Source organism: Mycteria americana, chromosome 4 (assembly GCF_035582795.1).
Source record: "Mycteria americana isolate JAX WOST 10 ecotype Jacksonville Zoo and Gardens chromosome 4, USCA_MyAme_1.0, whole genome shotgun sequence".
Lineage (NCBI taxonomy): Eukaryota > Metazoa > Chordata > Aves > Ciconiiformes > Ciconiidae > Mycteria > Mycteria americana.
The window spans coordinates 77449628-77469956 of NC_134368.1; the positions used below are offsets into that span (position 1 = coordinate 77449628).

General features: G+C 36.1%; 1 protein-coding gene across 13 annotated transcripts in view; it reads right to left on the bottom strand.

Annotated features, from left to right (window-relative positions):
- Positions 1–1430: 1430 nt before the first annotated feature.
- The window catches only part of IL15 (interleukin 15), a 38900-nt gene continuing 20001 nt past the window's right edge, over positions 1431–20329 (bottom strand). For 4 of the 13 annotated variants that reach the window (XM_075501008.1, XM_075501007.1, XM_075501010.1 and 1 more), the window contains 6 exons: positions 8097–8195; positions 5333–5442; positions 3977–4058; positions 3474–3515; positions 2325–2465; positions 1431–1749 (listed from right to left, as the gene is read on the bottom strand). In XM_075501008.1, the coding sequence (XP_075357123.1) occupies positions 1636–1749; positions 2325–2465; positions 3474–3515; positions 3977–4058; positions 5333–5442; positions 8097–8195 (588 nt within the window). In that variant the 3' untranslated portion in view covers positions 1431–1635. Of the gene's footprint in view, positions 1750–2324; positions 2466–3473; positions 3516–3976; positions 4059–5332; positions 5443–8096; positions 8196–14885; positions 14950–20329 lie in introns of all 13 variants that reach the window. The other 9 variants (XM_075501014.1, XM_075501013.1, XM_075501015.1 and 6 more) reach the window with 5 other exon arrangements.

Sequence of the window (20329 nt, forward strand, 5' to 3'; positions counted from 1 at the left end):
GCAAATAATTTGTTTATTTCTTCTGTGATACCTCTGCCATTGTTGAATCCTGATATCAATGTGCTTATGAAGTTACCAGTCAGTTAGTCTATAAGTCACCTGGAAGGTGACATCCACTGCGCTCACATTTATGTTCTTTCTCTTGTAGTTTACTGGAGATTCAGCTCCTCAGAGTGCTGAAGATTGACCGTTGGGAGTAAACCAACGATAAGGGAGTACCAGGCAGTGTATTTTTTGCCATAATGAGATTGAAACTTCCTTCCTGGTAAGTGGACAGCTGAATGACTCATTTATCAAATGAAGCTGGAGAAATGGAGGGGCCTGGAGGAAAGAATTACTTATTATGGATAGCAGTTGGTATGACATGGTTATGAATCATGAAGAAAGCAGTTACTTTAGAAAGAGCTGAAAGAAAACTATGCAACATTTCAGAACTACCAGGGGACAGGTGACTTCGCGTTGAGTCTTAGAAATACAGTTATCATGATTTCCAATAACTGGTCAAAAGTGATTCCTGCCTTCAAAGTTCTTATCCCAAAAGGAGACCAAAGTTACAAACTCTACTACATAGGAAAGATTTCCACCACATAGAATTATTTTTTTTAAGCGTGTAAGAGACTTGGTCACCTCCTTTATTCAGAGAATTAAATTTACACTACTTTTCTTTGGTTGAAATTTAGATTTAAATCTTTGGTAATTGCTAAAGGAACTGTATTAATTACCATAATGACTCAGGTAGCGTCTGTGTCAGAGGTAACAAATGAACAAACAAAGCATGTTCTGTCATTGGACAGTGGAACGCAGCACCAGCATTACCATCTGTTGAGAAGACTGGAGATAATTTTGAATACCCTTATGCTACCATTGTACAAAACGGAAAAAAAGGCAAGGAAGAATCTTTAACTAAATATGCTAATTTTTGACTTTGAATTCTTAGGTAAAACAAGTAATTAGGTTTACCTGAAAACCATAGTAGAAATAAATATATTAAGAGACAGCCAATAGACCTTTAAGACACATAGCCCTTAGCTTGTGTTTTGACACTAGTTCATTGAAGGAATTGTTTGTGAGAAAAAAATAGCACGGAAAACTGTCAGACATGACTAACAACAGAAGTAGGAGATGAGCTAGGATCTTCTGGGAGCACAGATGGTAAAGGGATAGATTTCAGATAACAAAAATAGCTATAGCCAAATGCTTTAACAAGGTATGATAATTTTATATTAATAATAATAATAGAAGAGCTTTTCTCTGCATCCCCATTCAGTTAGCCCTGAACTGATGTTCATGAGGAGGTTCCTACTGCAGGTATCCTGAGATCTTCTTAAAGAATTTTGTTGAAAGTTTGGTAAGGTAGGCAGGATTTCTTTTCCGATGGACTTACCAAACAAATAAAAACACTTTAAGTCAAGAAGAAGCTTTAAACCCTGTTAAATTCCTTTCATTTATATTTCGTAAGTAATATAATTTGTATGTGTTCAGTTATGAATACATTATGAATTACAGGGATTTTATTATTCTTTGTTTACGTGTTATGCTATGTAAGTGATTTCTTTCCAGTTTATTGTTAGCAATAATCTAATTTCTCTGAGGATGTTCATGGAAGGATCTTGGTTCCCAGCTTATGTCTTTTGGTCACTGTTTGCATTCCTTCTGTATAACCTTTACAAAACTCTGTATAAATTCTGTAAAATTTTTTTCTTCATACTCTTCACATTCTTTGCATTTTGCTGATATTGTAGAATTCAACTGAAAAAGAAAATGCAATAGTAAAAATACTGATCTATTTGTTCTGATAGAGAACTAACCCTTGTTTGTCCTGTTTTTGTGAATAATTCCAATGCAGTCAATGGCTACAGAAAGCATTGCTGAAGACTTCCACAGTACTTATGTTCTGTGCAGCTCCTGGCTTGCTTTCTGAGTAGGATCAGCTTTCAAAGGCACAGCACTTCAGTAAGAGATGCAAGTGGCTATCCCTTTGAAAATTAGCATACTTTTCTCTACGTGTCTGAGCATACCTGACTTTAGATACTCAAGTTACAAACTGTTATTTATACATACACATTCAAACACCCTGATACATGTATGCATGCACAGTCAAAAGTATTTTCTTTGATGGGAATCCTGAAAGTGTTTTTCTAAAAAACACTAAATTCTGCTTTTTCATCGTTGTATGTGTAGCTTTTTCATTGTTATATGTACAGGTTACTGGATCCCATTTGCTTTCATCTGTACCATCCCACCTTTTATATAACAAAAGAGGTATTTCTGCTACTGAAGAAACTCTTTCGATTTGCCTTTTTTCCACAGACTGTTGGTGTTACCTTATTTTCTAAGCTTGCATTTCCATTTTTCCATATGTTCAATACATCCTGTGTTTTACTACAGTTTTTGATAACACATTCTTGAAGAATCACTTTCATCTCTAAGAAAAAGCATCTCATTACAGGTTCTTGGCATTCTTTCTGAAAAAAATGAAGTTGTAATAGTTTTACAATTAAAAAGGAATAAATGAATGTAAGATATGATTTACCACAAAGTGGCTGATTTTTATGTACTGGATATCTCTTCTTACTACTCAAATACTTTTAAATATCTGCAAAGATTGGCTGTGAGAGCTAACAACATAAAGGCCAGCCGATTTGCTAAGATGAGGTAAAACGTAGTGTCTTGATGAAGAACATAGAAAAATAATTAATTAGGATAGGAATTTGGGATATAATTAAACATAGTGGAATTAAATTAGTATTATTCTCAGTAGTTCTAGCACTTTCATTCAGAGATTTGAGTTCAGAATAGGTAGGGGAGAAGAGAAAGTAGATATTGCCTCTATTTCACAAATTAAAGAAGCAGCAGAGGTACTGATTTCTCCATCAAGTCAACAATAAAGCCAAGAACAAGTCCCAGGTTGTCTGACTTTCATATCAGACTGTCCCCCTTTAAGAAAATCTTCCTGACATTACCAGGTATTAAATCAGCCATTACAGTGGATTAACCTCTCTGGCTCAGTTCAGTTAAGTGAATGTGTGTGCAGACAGCAAAAGCAGAGACATGCACAGGTAGATGCTGACAGTTACTCTCCATATCCACTTCTCCGGTATTTTATTCCATTAAATAGTGCATGGTGTTAAATAATCATCTTTGGAAGTATTTTCTTTGTCACTTTTTTCTCTCTCAAATTACAAACAGATGCCAACATTATTTTAGCTCTGTTTGCTTTCATAAAATCATTTTGGATCATGCCTTTTAATTGATTAGTTTTAATAGCAAGTGATTCAATAAAAATAATTAATACCTGCTTACATAATTTGTCATAAGTACTTGAACTAACAAAACGGTTCCTTCCAAGGCAAATTATTCAGTTTCTGAAACTTTTCTCAAATTAGATCAAGACTGCCTTAGGAGAAAGTTGCTAGTAAAGAAATGAAGCTATTGTATTAGACCAGTTGTGGTCAAATTTCAAGTTTACTTACATCTTCATCTGTGTTTGCAGTATATAAACTGACGTCAATGTCCTAAAAGAAAACAAGAGTTAGAATTATGAACATTAACTAACAGATTTAGAGATTATAATTTAGAGATTAGCTCCAATTTCAAAGGCCCAATCCATCCAGCAAGTCAGGGGATCTTAAAGTCACCTAGTAACCTGCAGGATGGGCTTCACTGTGAGGAGGACTCATCAGAATCGAGTCCCACAATACTTTCTCCGAAGGAGCTAACTCCCAAGCCCACTGCCCCTTTTCTTAGAAAAAGTGAGAAAGAAAATAATATTTAATCTAGAGTCCACAGTATTTGCTCAACTCCAATTCCCTTTAACCTTCTATTCCTTTGCTTCCACCCATGAAACAGCATTACACAAACACCATCCCTTTTCCTGCTCCCAGTCACTGACACTTCTTAGCTGAATACAGTGGTAAATATTCAGTTATGTCTGCTCCTGTGATTATATGATATGCTGACTTTTTTATGAACTTACTTTGGATGTCTTGATCTGCTCCAGATCTTTCAGAACTTCCGCCCACTTGCAATGACCTGCTGCTGTCTTTGGTACATAAGCACTAGAACAGAAGAAAAACAGTGACCATTAGGGTAAAGAGTAGATATACGCAACGTTTATTCTGAAAAAAAGAATCAGATATTATTAAGATACTATAGATACATTGTTTACATGTATATATACATATGGTAAATGAGTGGGGCAGGTATATTTGACAAATCATAAAATCATACAGACACATTAAAACTGTATCTCAGAGTCACACACTGTATAAAAAATGTGTTTTTTAAAAAGGCCAGTTTAAAAAGGCCAGTTTAAAAAGGCCGGGCGAGAGAAAGGTTCAACTGCTTAATGTAAAATACCTACAATTCTTTTAAAGTATACAAAAAAATCACAAATTTCAAAGTCTCTTATACTGAAAATTCCCCCCCACCACCCCGCTACTATGGAATTTCTGCCTTAAGCCCTGTAGAAATATTATTTGTCATTTTAGATGTAATTTTTTGTGTGCAGGAAAGCTTCCTCCTGCTATCGATAAGATTTTGCTCAAAGTGAACCACTAAAGGGAGGAAGGGAGATTTCCTTCTCCTTGGAAGATTTTTGGAATGTGAATTGCAGTTTTAATGTGCCCCCACTTGGATCCTTAATTTGGATGCCTTTCAGTACTGCTGTACTAAAAATTATATATGACAATGTACGGAAAGACAAACCAATTGTTTTGGGAAGTTGGTTTAAAACAAGCAGTTGTTAAACATTTAAGTTTTAACCAAAGGCTCAAAAATTACAGTACTTTTGGGAGAGGAAAAAAAGGAGGTTTATAACAAGAATCAGAGGACACTTACCACATCTTCGCCAGGGGGAGAGAGAGAAGAAATATCAGACCTTAGCAAACAGATTTGACTGAAGGGGCACAAGGAGAAAAGAAGCGGGGCACATAGGCCCTAGAAGCAGGGCCAGTTTTCTGAGACATGCAACTGGGGTGAGAATGGAAGGAGGCATCTCATATACATAACTCAGCATACATATTTAAAAATGTTCACATGTGGTGGTTTTTTCATTGCAAAGACATATGGCAATTGATGGAGGTCTTTAAATGCAACAATTCCAACAACTTGAGGGTTATCAGGGAGATTAGGGCCAAGATGCATTCTTGACCAGACTAAACCTAGTCAGACAGAATAAAGTAAGGGACCCTGGCCTATGAAGCAATGTGGGACTGCATATTATGGCAGGAGAGGATCCACTCTCTAAAGTGACCGGAGGCAAGCAGCAGCTGTAATAGCAAAAATAAATAATTTGTATTTACTATCTAATTAACATTGACTTTGTAGTTACCATAGGAAGAAGATGATTAGTCCCATCTCATTCTTTAAAAGGCAAAAGAAATGGCTGTTCAGAAGAAGATACAGCTGATATTGCAGACAAATACTTTTCAGGTGTGTTTTCTGAAAGACACAACCAAGATGATAGCTTGTCACAATCTGATTTCACAGAATTTTGCTTTACTACTGACTTAACTAACACCAATTTGACAAGATGTCCAATCACGACAACACTACCTGTCGTGTGTAGATTGAAAGACCAACTCATTTGTAGCTTGCAGAAATGTATAATCACTTTACAAAGCAGTTGGTAGAAAATCAGATGCTGAAGACACACTGCAAAAATCTGAACTCATCCTGGGCTCCCTGTTTATTTATCTGTTCATAGTGCAGACTGCAATTTAACGCAGGGACAATATTAAAGAACTTTTGTTTTGTTTTCTGTCCTGGAGATCTTTCCCCTGGCTACTTTTTGCCACCCAAATTCTATGAATTACCTACAACTAAAACATTACCTACATTATTGTGGTAGCATATATATGAAACTCTGCATCGAATACATCAAATGCTATAGTTATGTGTATAGATCTTAAATATAATATTTAGATATAGTATATATTTATACTTCTTTACATAGTGTATGTAAATCTAATAGTGAGAAGTGATGCCTTTAAGAATTCTGTCAGTGGAGTCTGGCAACTGGAAATAAGGAGGAGGCGAGAGCTGTGCATTGACCATCAGCAAATGTTTCACGGTGCACAGCCTGGGAACCTTTGTTCCAAAGTCACAAGCCCTTTGATTTAAGCTGATACAGTTCCTTCACAGAGCTAGGTTAATTATCTGCAACTGTGCTTTTGATCCAAGGTTTTATTTCTTATCGTATGTGCAACACTTTTATATTAAGTGACTCAAACGATGGTTCTTTAGCAGTAGTTTATTTACATACTATTGCGAGTGACTATTTAAAAATGGACCAGAGAACATAATAAAACAAGAGCTAGCACTGTGCAGTGGTAAAATATGAAAATGGGAGGTCAATCCATACATTGCCAGGTTTGCAGCTAACTTGCTGAAAGCCACCTAACTGTTATTAAAGCATCTACCGGCAAAGTCAGGAGAGTAATACTTTCATGTGTCACAGGGCACTTCTCAGGGGTATTTGTAACAAAGATTTGTTACTCTCTTAAATAGAAAATGTTTTAAATACATTGCAATTATTTTGTTTCCAAAAGACAAAGATATAGCCAAAATAGCATGGTAACCTAATCAGAACATAAATTCCACACTCAATAATGGAAAGCAGTGCCAGACCCTTGTATCACCCGTGTGTGTCCAAAACCTGTTAAATAAGAAGTATGTAAATTAATGATAAATAGATAATCTAAATTAAAGTAAGGCCAGAGCAAGTAAACTCTCATTCATCTTCTGAACTATTTCAGTATGGAACATGCCATGTTTTTGTTACCCAGTGTGTCTAAAAAGAAGGCTCAACTGTTACTATTTCCACAACAAATGGAACTCAAAAATGTGTGAAACCAAAATATGAAGTATATATAAATACAATAAATATTTTCCAAACATACAAGAATGTAATGGGAAAGAAATATTAACTGCTTGGCTCTGGTCAAAAGAGCTAAATCATGTTGTTAAAGTATGACAGAAAGGCTGTAACTTTTCCACAGTTAATATTGTTTGATCTGAAATTTGTCATGGTGTTGGTTTTGGTTTTTTAAAAATCTGCTTACTAACTGTTTTGATTCAATTTGCCAATCCTTAAAAAAGATCCTATTTTGGGTTTTGGCTTTTTTTTTTATTTAATTGAAGTTCAAAAGTAGCCTTATGGGGAAACTTAAAGTACATTTAAAGAAATTTAAAATCTGACTTGTTGGATACAGCTGAAGAAAACATGTTTTAATCCCATGTTTAAATTTTTTAAAACATGTTTTAACAAAATTATTTAAAATGTATTAGAAACATTTTACAGTAGGTAAACATTTTGATCATTTTACAAGCCAGTTTTTATCAAATGTGATGAGGTGGCTACAAATGAAAATATGTTGGGTCCATAAGCATTTACCAGCTTTGTGTTTCATAATTAGTATTATGGGGCCTTAAAAAGCTGATTTGAGAGGGAGTTCCAGTGCAAATGCATTGTCAAATTTACACTGTAGAACGAAGTGTTCAAGGTGAGGAAAATAATACATTAGAGTACCCAATGAATAATGGGCCAGGGTTATCATTAGTTTGTCATTTGTTTCCTTTTTTAAATAATTGTTCACAGTGATGACAATGGAACACTGTGTTCTTAATGATTAATGACGTCTTGATCTTTGGTTTCCTTAAATATCATGGGTAACTATTTTACTGTAATGAAATAATCATTGCTAATTTAAAATAAAAGCTTAGTTTTTATAAGTAATAGAGAACTTGTACTGATTGTAAAATATATAAAAAATTTACTACATGCATACTCTAAAGAATATTCCATTTGTTTATAGAGAAAGAGGTTCTTAACATCCAGTAGATCACCTAACACATTCCTTTCAGCAATTCGGGGCCATTTGCCACTCAAATTTCTTAATTATTTCATCCAAACTATCATTCAGCAACACAAGGAATGTTAGCTCAGTTACATGCTTTGACAAATTATTTTCCTGCCTTGAACACACATTATTATAATTTAAAACTTTCCTTTGGCTAGTGTCAGTTTTTCATTTCTTACTCTGTTTAACCATTAACCAATTCCTCTCTGTCTTCATTACATCTCTGATACTTACTCTTGGTTTATGGAAGCTTGAACTTTGGACAAGGGAGCAGCTCATATTTATACACATCCATATTTTTATTTGTAGCTTGTGTCCTGATAACCTGCAACTCTACGTTAAGGATTAAAGCCTTTGTAAGTGAATATATGTTATTCAAAAATGCAATTAAGAGTTATGATATACACAATAATCTGTTTGGAGAAGGAATGCTGTTTTCTTATAATGAAGTTAAAATGAAGCACTTCAAGAACAGTTACCACAGAGTAATATCTAAGTCACAGCAGTACTGTTTTCTCTTTAAAGAAGCAAACATATAAGCAAATGACAAAACTTTTCTTTAACAAGGCAGAAAAGTTGCTGATTTTGCTGGTTTGGCTCTCACAAAAACTATAATCTAAGTCAAAAGAAAATATTCATAGATCTTTACAATATTTAAGTTACATGTGAAGTACTGAAAGCTAAAATTCCACGTCTTTGCCTTTCTACCATATATCTAAATTTCTTTATTAAGATTTGCTTACAAAGTTCTCATTGAATCCTTGAGATGTGATATTTATAATTAAGAAAGTTTAGTTCCTGTGCAAGTTGGTTTTATCTGCAAAGGTCCACTATTTTTTATTGCTTATTTTGAACTGTATTTTTATTCTTAGAGAATTCAGATCCTGAACTTACAAGTCCTTGACCACTTCTTGTTTATGTGTGCATATGCTTTCAGTAGTGTTCTTCAGTCTAAAACAGCTCTTTCCTTCATTGGGTTCCCTTTTGATAAGTAGACAGCAGTCTCTCTCAGCCTCCATTTTGCTAGACTATTGTACTAGGTCTGGACGGGATGGAGTTAATTCTCTTTATAGTAGCTGGTACAGTGCTATGTTTTAGATTTGTCACCAAACCAGTGTTGATAACTCACCAATGCTTTAGCTATTGCTGAACAGTGCTTGCAAGGCCTTCTCTTTTTCTCACTCTACTCTCCCCTACCACCCCAGCAAGTAGGCTGGGGGTGCACAAGAGATTGAGAGACAACATGGCCAGGACAGCTGACCCAAACTGAGCAAAGAGATACATCATACCATATAACATTATACCCAGCACTAAAAGGAGGGGGGGAGTTTTTCAAAGGTAACCATTGCTTGGAGACTGGCTGGGCATCGGTCTGCTGGTGGGAGGTGGTGAGTGTTTGATTTTGCATTACTTGGGGTGTTTTTTTCTTTTTTTCTTTACTTATTAAACTGTCTTTATCTCAATCCATGAGTTTTTCTCACTTTTACCCTTCCAGTTCTCCCTCCTGTCTGGCTGGGGCAGGGAGTGAGCAAGCAACTGGGTGGCAGCTTAGCTGCCAGCCAGGGTCAACCCACTACAATTACACAATGTGATCTCTTGAAGACATTTGCCTCCATTTCCATGATCTTCCTAGCAGTCCTCATCTACTCATTTTTCTTGAAAACAAGTGACCAGAAGCATACAACATACTGAGATCTCACGAAGGATTTAGAAACTGGTGCTAATATTTTCACCTTCCACAGAAAATAGGGAAATGGCTAGTGCCAGTGTTTTCTTCATGACTGTATCACAGTGGTGGCTCATCCTTCCACAGTATGTTCCCCTGCCAGAACTTTATATCCATGTCTTTCAGAATCCTGGAATGTCTGAAGGATCTTTCACTATTTGCAAAAAACCCTCCCCCCCAAAAAAACCTCCAAAAAAGCCAAAATCTAACCTGGTTAAGTTTTGGTTACTTTCAATTTATCCCTAACTGCTTGACCTCTAGCACACAGCTTTTTTCTTGATCAGTCATTTCTCCTTTTGCCTCTGGGCTTTCTGACTAGTCTCAACAGTGCTGATAGGCATCACTAGTCCTTCCATTCGTTACTCCTGTAAGCAAATCATCCTCCTCAGACTGTTCTCTCCTGTGGCATCCTGTATTCCATTTTTGTTCATCCTTGGCTTCTTGGTTTCCTTCTCTTTTTTGTGTGTATGATGTGTTGCTCTTCCCTTATTTGTTGCCAGGTAATGTTTTGTTTCTACCCATTTCTCGTCTTCGTTCTCTAGTGCAATATACTTCTTCTTGCACATTATTTATCCTATTTTAGTCAGTCTCTACTTCTGCCCTGTTCCACAGATGTGTCCCCTCACCTCTTTCTCTTTTACTTCTTGTGCAACAAAGGACTGTAAGTATTCTCCTCTTTTCTCTCTTACTGCTGCAAATTTCCCTCTAAAACTGTACCATCACCTCCAGCTCTCTCTAGTCCTTGGATGTTTTATTGAGCAACATCTCAGGCATAAAGTGTTTTTTTCAGATCCATATTCAAGTACTGTCTACATCATGCAGAGCTGAGTTCTACACCCATTCATTTGTATAGTTTCTGCAATTCTCCTCCTTCAGTGTCTCCTTTGCCACAATAATTACAGCCTCCTTTAGAGAACTCTGCCTCCTCGCCCAACAAAATCTCATCCTACGGTTCTTGTTCTGCTGTTCTCTGTTGGCTCCACTAATTAATTGTTCTGTCCTCTTGTGCTAGGGAAATCCTTTTCAAGGGGACAAATCGTGAAGTAGCTGCACAACTGGAGTGCTGCGTCTATTTAAGGTTGTGTATTATGCATAATATTTGAGCTCCTTCTCTATGCTTAGAAGCATAGAGAGCATTTTTAATGTCAGAATCTATAACATTGGGAAGAAGATAAGATGTTTTTCCCATTTTTATCCTACTCTTGTAAAAAAGAAGCTTTTTTTTTTTTTAAAGATTTTTTTTTTAGGAGAGAAGCCATGGAGAATAAAGATTTCATAAACTAATGGAAGTGACTAAAAAAGGAATGGAGCCCATAAAGAAAGCAATGCTTCTGAACTAGATAGATGTCTCGGTATTGAACCCTTAAATAAGTAATTTTGAAATCAAATTTTCATGGATCACGAGTCAGTTTTAGAGGAAAGACATGTTCTTAGTGCCTTGTTATGGAGTAAATGCTGGAAAACACTGCAAGTCAAAGGAGCAGACTCATTGAAGGATCTCTCTGCTCTTTCATTCCTAAGTTATTCTAGACAGTTTAAAGAGAAAAAACAAAGGGAAACAAACAAACAAACCCCCCCCCCGAATATGAATTAGTGTCAGAATGTATTTATTCTGATGGGATACAATTCAGAGATAAAAACAGAGAAGCACATTAATGTACTCTGAGACAATAAGAAACTCTATGCTATCTACAGGTGCAGCCCTCTAAACACACCTTGAGAGTAATTTCATTTGTGTGTTACCAATATCAACAGAAAGTAATATTTTTCTATGATGGGATCTAGTATCAGGGCCTTACATCTTTTCCCAATTTCTACAGACTATTGCCATCTATCAAAGAAACATCTTTTACAGCTCTGGTAAGTTCTGTTGTGAACACCATTTGATGCAGCAACCATTAAAAAGTTGCTTCTTTGCTATCATGGTGACTGAATCCGTTAGGATTCCATGGCCATTTTAGTTTCTCTTCTCCCTTCCTACCCATCTTTGCATAAACACCTAGGAAATCACCCCTCAAGCTCCACCAGGTGTTACCAGCAGTTCTCCTCCTCAAGCTTTGAAGGCAAAGAGAGAGCTTTCCATGTTTCTGTCTAGCTTGTACTTACTGATCCAGAAAGGAAGCCAGTGGAATTACTGAGTCTTAAACTGAATCACATGCTTGAATGCTTGTCTGGATGAGAGCCAAAACATGCCTTAGATTGTTATGTCTTCAAGCCTTTATTCCACAAAGCTAAAGTGCTCTCTCAGAAGTTTTGTATTTAGCTAGAGTTAGGCAGGCTAAAGCATTTTTGCAGCTGCCATTTTAAAATTGGGCATTCTTTAAATATTATTCCTATTTGATTACTTCCCCTTCGCTCCCCTCCCCCCAAGAACTACAGCTTTCCTTGTTTTTATTATATAGTGGTGACTCTCCTGTGGAGTACTATTCTACCTGGCTCATTCTGCTTATACGTGAGTAGTGTTGATCTTCAAAAGAGTATTCTCAGCAATCAGCATGGCAGGAAGCTCTTTCAGTTTAATCACTTATGCATTTATGTGTCCTTGCTTTGCTTAAATAATTGTTGATTTTCTTTTGACAGTCATCCAGTAGGAATTCCTTCTCCTATATGCTCTTGCTAACTGGCATTTATGCCAGAAAGTAAAGTTTGCAATGACTGTTTGAAGATTTTGCCAAAAGGTCACAGAGTCATTGCTATTCCACTCAATACCTTAAACAACAGAATCTGAAATGTAAGAAGTTAAATATTTCCTTTGACCTTTTTTTGCAAAACATGCCTGAGGCCTGGGGCTCATACCATTGCCTTATGAAGATGTGTCCTGTACTTGGCTATAGGCCTGAGAGGAAGTTTGTCCTTGGTGCAAAGAATGATTTTATGCCTTTCCAAAGAACCTTACAGTCATAGTAGCAGTGAAACCCAACAGAAGTGCTGCAGTATTAGGGATAAATACTACTAGTTGAATATAAGTATGAATATTATAAATTAAGAGCTTTCCTTTCAGTCCATCTGCTTTCACTAATTTGTCAGTCACAGTCTCAGAACAATGCATATTCCATGACCACAGGCCTCTTCCATTAATAGCTCTGCTTGAAATAGGGGTGCCAGGTCCCTATTTACATGATTGAGAGATCAAGACATCAAACATGTTGCTCACTCCATAGGTTAGACTTACCTGTCAATTCAGGATCTCTCTTAAGCATTTTTTGCCAGCTGGCAAAATCCAGCCAGAAAAGAAAGCTAATACATGTTCCTTTCTTTTTACATCCTTCCATGTAATGTCAGTCTTTTCAAGGTATCAATCACTTATTAAATTATGAAAGATCAACTTAATGTTGTCCTGATGCAAGCATATATCATATTAATGCTAGGTTTGCTTGACAAACACTGTGATTGATAAATAGAGAAGCCCCCAGTTTTGGAAGTGGCAAAATTAATGAGTTAAAGGCATGGTCAATAAAGTAAAGGTGTACTTTACTAAAGTGAAGTCAGGAAGTACACAGCAAAAAACTCATTTGTAGGGCACAGATGGTTAGCTTTGCCCATTTATCCCCAAACGACCCCCCTCAGGATGCAATATGCAATAATGAGTGAAAAGGCCTTTCAGAGTATACTCTCCTGGATTAGTAAGCAGTTGAATCACAGGAGATTGGAAATGTAAAGGACATTAATAAAACTCAAAAAAAGGAGCCAGAACTAGTCAGCGCTGAAGTTTGTTTAGCAAAATGTGTCCTGATCTATATATGCCATTAGGCACTCCCTGTAAATATTATTTGTGGTATTTTTATGCCATGGCAACAAATATTCAACAGGGAATGAAAATACAATTAGGGATAAAATTTTTGTGCATTTAGGGATAGGCTGTTAACATCTAAAACAGTGCCAAACACAGAAACTTAAACAGTGAAAAATATAAAGGATGTCATACTGATGCATAAAAGTTGGAAATCCTGAGATCATAAAATAGTTATCACAGGAGCAACTGCTGAACAAATACTATCTCATTCTTAGCAAAATACTCAGCTCAGAGACTGGATAATATCATATGCTAATAGAGGTCTGTAACACACTTATAATAGATAGAAGACTAAAAATAGCAAATGCAGTTCTCAAAATGGTAAAGTAAGGCAGTATTTTCAGAGCTTTTTTGAAAAAGGAAAATTATAATCTATGACCCTCTCTTATAGCGATACTTTTACTGGAATTTACTGGATCCTGAAGTAAACAGGCAGGATGTAGTTTGAAATACTCTACTTTTTCTTGTGCTTTTATTCTTCTCTAAAGAGCAGAATGAAATCCTAATGTGTGTCAATTGCCATAGCTTCAACCAATGAAGTTATTTCCATTTCCAGACTTGTTGAGAATTTGACCAAAACGTTAACCTGGGAAAAACAAATTTATTGAACAACCAAGGAAAGCAGCACACAAACTTGCAAAAGAAATATTGTAAATAGATCAATAGGCAGAAAAAAGTAGTATCAGGATTAAAAGAAAGAAGAACAAAATTTCTCTGCTATAGATTTGTTTCATGTTTCTGCATAGAAAAGGCAAACAAATTTGGAAATGAAATTATTTCTGCTTTATATTACTCTAAATTGTTCTTAGTTTCTTGCCTTGAGATACAGGAAAATTGATTATTGGAAAAGCTCTAGTGTGTGCTACAGAAGCCTCCCCCTCTCATGTAAATTTTGAATGTATTTTTGTGGAATGTAATAAATTATGAGATTGCACACTGAACCACTTTTTCTATATGTATGCAAGTGGTGAGTGCAATACAATAGTTGTCTTTATTTGAGGTTTCTTCAATTTGTATAGGTGATGGTTTTCCTTCATTTCTTGGCAGCCAAACCCAGAATGTACAGAGGAATGGAAGAGGTTGTGTTGTGTGCAAGCTAATGAGAGCTGAACCAATACTAAATTATATTAAGCTGGCTTCTGTATCATAGCTCTTAAAAAAGAATAAATGGTAGTCATAGTTCTTAACACTGCAGCACAGCAAACTTCAAATTTTCTTTTGGACAGGGTAAGATGAGTCGACTAGCGAGTACATTCATTTAGACAAAAGTGTTCTTAAAAGACTGAAAAAAGGTACTTCACAGGGATGTTAAAAGCATTTGTATCTAAAATAATTGGCAATACTGCAAAGCACAAATAAATCCCTGTGTGCCTTTATATTATAAAGCTGTGTGGAACAATGTTAGTGAAAAGGAGTAAACTCTTGGATAAAATTACGAATCTGCACTCTGAGATTGCTTACTTCATTGATTTAACATACAAGATGTTAAGCCAAAGGAACTCACTTTGTTGACAGTAATTAAGTGATAATAAATGTTTCCGATATGCTCATACAAGACTCAAGATAAACTGTAAGAGATGAAATACACATTGTAAGTTTAAGCCATGACCACACTGCAAAAAATCAATCAATTCCATTGAATTAATATATATGTGTGTATATATATATATATATTATTTACAGAGTTATAGTTAGTCTGCTAAGTAAAAGAAACATTTTGGGAGATAATGGAGCCTACTAGAAAAATTACTTCTTACAAATTGGAAAGTGCACATCTTCACATCAACATCAATCAATCAATCAAAAAATTAGTCTCATTTTCAAAATGGACTGCTTTTGGCAGCTCCCACTGAAATAAATTCCTGATTCAGCTGTAGGAAACTGGTCTAGTATATGTGCCATATCCACCTTGTGGGAAGGCATGAGAGGAGGATAAGCTAAAGATAATATTTCCCCATAGTCTTTCTTTCAAGCAAGTTTTTTTCAGCACTTTCAAATGGTAAAGCTAGAAATTAGTTCTACGTCATTCTAAGCAAGGGCTGATACAGCGTTTGATCTGCTGCACAAACATAGTCTCTCCTTCTTAAAAAAAAAAATTGCCAAAGATATTAATAACTGCATGTCATGCTGTTTGCCTGAACAATACTTGGTTTGCTGAAGGCAATATAGCCCTGCTATATGTCTTCATATATAACGTCTTATATAGGCTTTTCTTTGCTCTCCCACCAGGACTGCTTACTGCTTGGCTTGCCACCAAAGGAAAGTATCTATTTGTCCTGAACGGAAGCACAACATTGCAAACTAAGTTGCTTTGTTGTCTTTGTAAGAACAGCTAATAGAGTTTGATTTTAGCAGATATTCACCCAAATGCCATGTAAGGTCCACATGGTTGGTAAACCTAGAATCAAATGTAGAAGTCACCAAAAACATGGCCATTCACATATAGCCTGGCACCTTCTGGTCTTAAAGCCAAGATAGGCATCGTGCATACTACACATAGAGACAGGTGGCAGAATGCAATAAAATGAAAGCAGTAAGGAAAATTCACAGGAATTATCACAGATGAGTCCTAAGCTGCCACCTGGCTTCTGAAACTTCCCCTGACTAAATGTTTGAAGACCTTAAGACTTAGCTTTATACTGAAGTCTTATGATTGCATTCTCTATGACTCATGCTATTAATAATAAATCTCTGGACATTTCAGTGTGGGACCACAAGAGGCCAAGGAACCAGCTGACTCTGTCCACGTAAGCATTCCTCTCTGGTTTTTTTTGAAAACTTAACTGATAGCACTGGGTGCCTATTTTCATATGGGAACAAAATCAGAACAAAATGAAGTTGTGTTACACCTATCTCAGATCAGAATGAACGCACCAGCACACTCTTGCTACTTGCAAAGGTTACAGCAACTCCCAAACCAAAACCAGAGTTGTCATCAATGCAAACACTTATTCTAAGGCTCAAGATAGCTCAATAGGCTTTTTCACCAATGTTCCTAATGCCCTCTCCATAAGACATGCAAACTGGATAATCAACATACAGACAGTATGGCTGAAATATGTGTACTGAAAAATTTTACATTTTCTTTCCCTAAAATCAGGAACTTCTACATTTGTAATTGAGCTCACTGATTTTTGCTCCAACTCTCCTTTCCAGGAGTTGAACTTCTGAACTGCTGAACTAGACTTCTCCTCCTGAGAACACGCACCTAGAAGTTTTCAACACTTGTGCAAAAACAGGTCCAGCACCATTTCAGTCCCAAAACCCAAAACTTTCTTCTTAATTTTTTTGCAAAATTTTACATCTGTTTGATTTTTCCAAAGCGAATTATCCATTCCTGCAGCTCTACAGTAGTCCTGCTGTATGCCATCTCAGAAAGTCTTTCTTGCAAATTGATTAGGCCAGATTTAACACTATTATTTGTTTTACACTTGGATATTGAGCCTGCAAGTTGCTGTGTCTGCTCTTTTCCCACTGGGTTTTCTCCCTTTTGCTTTCAGAGCCTGACTGACATTACTGATCTTTGTCTTAGACCTGTATAGGCAGCCAATAACAGCTTTGCATCAGAGTAGCCAGGCAGAAGTCGTCTTGTTGAAAACCTGTTTTATATTAAAGCTTCTTTACACAGCTTCTGTACACTCAAAGGCCTGCAGAAAATCCTGCTGTAAGATGTCACACATAATGACTCTTCATTAGCCCCTGCTGGTCTCCAGGTAGTATGTACCTTATGGGTAAGTTGTACTAGGCAGATGAGAAGGGGTTATAGTCCTTACAGGTTAAAAAGTAGGTACATGTCCCTGATACAAATTAGAGAAGCACATGGAATTTAGGGATAGCAGAGCTGACTGTAAGGAAAAGTCCTCTAGGCCCGATGTCTCCAACTGCAGCCAGTTGTGAATGCCGAGGGAAGGGTATGCTAATACCTTCCTGATATATCCTCCAACCTCCAGCAAAGGAGAATGCATATAAAACTTGTCAGATTTGGGGCTAGTGTCTTCAAGTTTGTAACTTCTCTAGCCTTTTTCCCCTGCTGTTTATTAGCATAGAGAAATACTTGCTTTTTAATGGATTTTTTAGAATTTTGTGTAGCAGTTTCTTCTACGTAAATATTTTTTTCAGCTTACATTTCAAATTTTGATGGGCAATGTTAAGTTCTAAACTTAAAATATGATGGTAAGTAATTTAAAAATGCAAAATGTTACATTAGTGAGGCCTCTTCATAATGTAATTTTCTAAAGAATACTGCCTTTACAAGCATGTATAACCTAAGAGAACATATCTTTCATTTTTTAGGTCAGTTTGAGTTTTCTAAAAGTCACGATGTCACTGTCTTGGGTAAACATACATATTATTTTCAGACATTACAATGGAACAAATGCTGGTATTGACCCTTTTTCCGAAAAGAAGTATTTCATTTCTTTGCAGTTCCGATCTATTTATTTTATTTTCCATTCACCAGGCACTGTGAGAACATTTTCATCATTTGAAATAGCTATTTCAAAACTAAACAACCTAGTTGAAAAAGAGAAAACAAACTTTCTTCTCTGTTAGTTGCAAACTATGAATAAAAAAAAGGCATGGAAGGGCTATAATTTACTAATTCTAAATACCTGGGACAATGTATCATATTTTCAAGATTACTTTTGGCACCAAGGCAGGCGCGTATAGAATTCTTCAGAGCACATAGCAAAGTTGCATCCCATAGACCCAAGCTTGTGATCAGCTGAAGGATTGATAAATATCAGTTTATTCTATTGGTTTCAGTAAGAGTGAGGCATTTATACTACTCAAATGCCTAGCATATTTTTTCCAAAGGTGCTTCCCTGTCCTTCAGAAAATCTGAGGGATACTGAGCAAAAAGAATAACCTATTACTTTGAGAATGCTCCTTTTTTCTTCTATATCAGAAATAGTTTATCTACTCATTTTTAACTCATACAAGATGAGATTCAAATATTCTTTGAGCATGTTACTTCCATTCCCATTTCTTTGGAATGAAGGCTGACAAAAGTTGTAAGCAAATTACAAAACAAACTAGGAAGCAAAAAAGTCATCATTCACAAACTTATAGGATAAAACCATTGTAACAGTTAAGAATCTGAGTAATTTACAAAATTGCTTAAGAAATATGGCATGTTATGGTTTTTTCTGGTTAGAAATACTAAGTAGTACATTTAAAGTAAAGGTTTCATTTGCAAAAGTTTTTAGTGGTTATGTGAACTAGAGAAAATGACCCTTTCTTTAGAAAATAATTGAAGCATAAACAGAAATCAAAATTAAGATCCATTATTTAAACGAAGGTTTTTTTGTTTGCTGATATTTAAGTCAGGACAAAATAGGTGTCTTAAATTGCTTTGAGATAAATCAGTCTGTCCCAGTTCTTAGATGCTACTGTACTTTCAATATGGTATGAGCACTGAGCTGTTAGGAAAGGTACTGGCAAAAACCTTCAGATCCTAGAAAGCACAGAGGGTCACTACTAGCCTTCCATCTTGTTGGATCACCTTGTTGTTGAAAAGTCACTTTTACTAAATGTAATACAGAGCTTGAGTTGGCCTTCTTGACATTTATACATCAGTTCACTTTCAACGCTGTATCTTAGAGTGGTAGTCAAATTATCTATTAGTATCTTGTTAAAAATTGTCACATATGCACTGCACATAAATTTGCATTATTGTCAAGTCATTCATCTTTAGCTGGATGAAAACTACTAGAAAACTGCTTTGTCCTCGCTATGACCCATGTATCTTGAAATCACACACAGTTTAAAATGAGACCTGAAATATTCATGTGTCATTTAAATTATGTAAAATAATCTACGGGCATCCATAAAATCTTGCGAATCTGAGAGATATTTTCAGTTACATGAAGGCAGGAGATGAGTGGGGGTTTTGTCCTTAAAAAAAAAAAAAAAAAGAAGACAGAACAAAGAAAGAATTGTTTCAAAAGTAGAACTTGAGAAAAGTTTCACGACGATTCCCTTGGAAAAAAAAGTCTCATAGATACTTGAAGAGTGAATGTATCAGTAGTGTACATGCTCTAGACATTTCCATTCTGTCACCATACATTTATAATATGTTCAGGTACAGTTAGATAACCCCTAACCAAGATAACAAATGTTAGTAGCATAGGGTTTTTTGAGTACAATGCACAAGTCACGTGTTTTTGAGTATGGAATAACAGAAGAGAGAGAGTAGGAAAGCCAGTAAAGCTGCCTGGATTATAGGTATCCAACTGCTGAAGATTGTTTTCTCAAAGCTCAAGATAAATTTGAATACTAGAAAGGAGAGCTACACTTCGTGTTCCGATCAGCTAGAGAGAATGCCAATGGTAACAGCAGGTACCCATAACAGAATTTTCAACTGGGTTTATGCCCATGGAGAATTCAGAGCCAGTGCACCATAGCTCTTCACTAGGGTTTCCCTATATTCTCTCTAGCTCCCAGCTCCTTGCTTCTGCCTGGTGAGGAAATGAAAACAAACAGATTGATTTTAAACCACTGGCTCCTACAGGGAGAAATGATGGCATCAGCTGAGGAATGCGTATAAAATCAACGTCTGTAGTGGTGACCCAACTGTTTTATATTCCCAAAACATTTTTGACTAATCGAGGTAGGTGTCCATTCAGTGACAGAATAGATGTGGTAGAAATCACATTCACACCAGAACACGGAGTAGGTTCAGCCTATGCAGATCACCTCCTAGCTCCTGGTGCTACTTTCTGAAGTCATGGTGCTGAAGAAAACCTCTAGAAGGTCCCCTTCATCCTCAAGCTGGTAATCAGAAGTATTCTATACTAAATTACATCGTAATAACTTATAGAGACAACACAGATGTTTCAAGAATCCTCCACTTGAAACTGAGAGAAAAATCATGTAAATATAGCAACATGACATATGTTTTCCTTCAAAAATAACAAATTCCTCTCCTGATCTAAGGTGCCTTGTCCC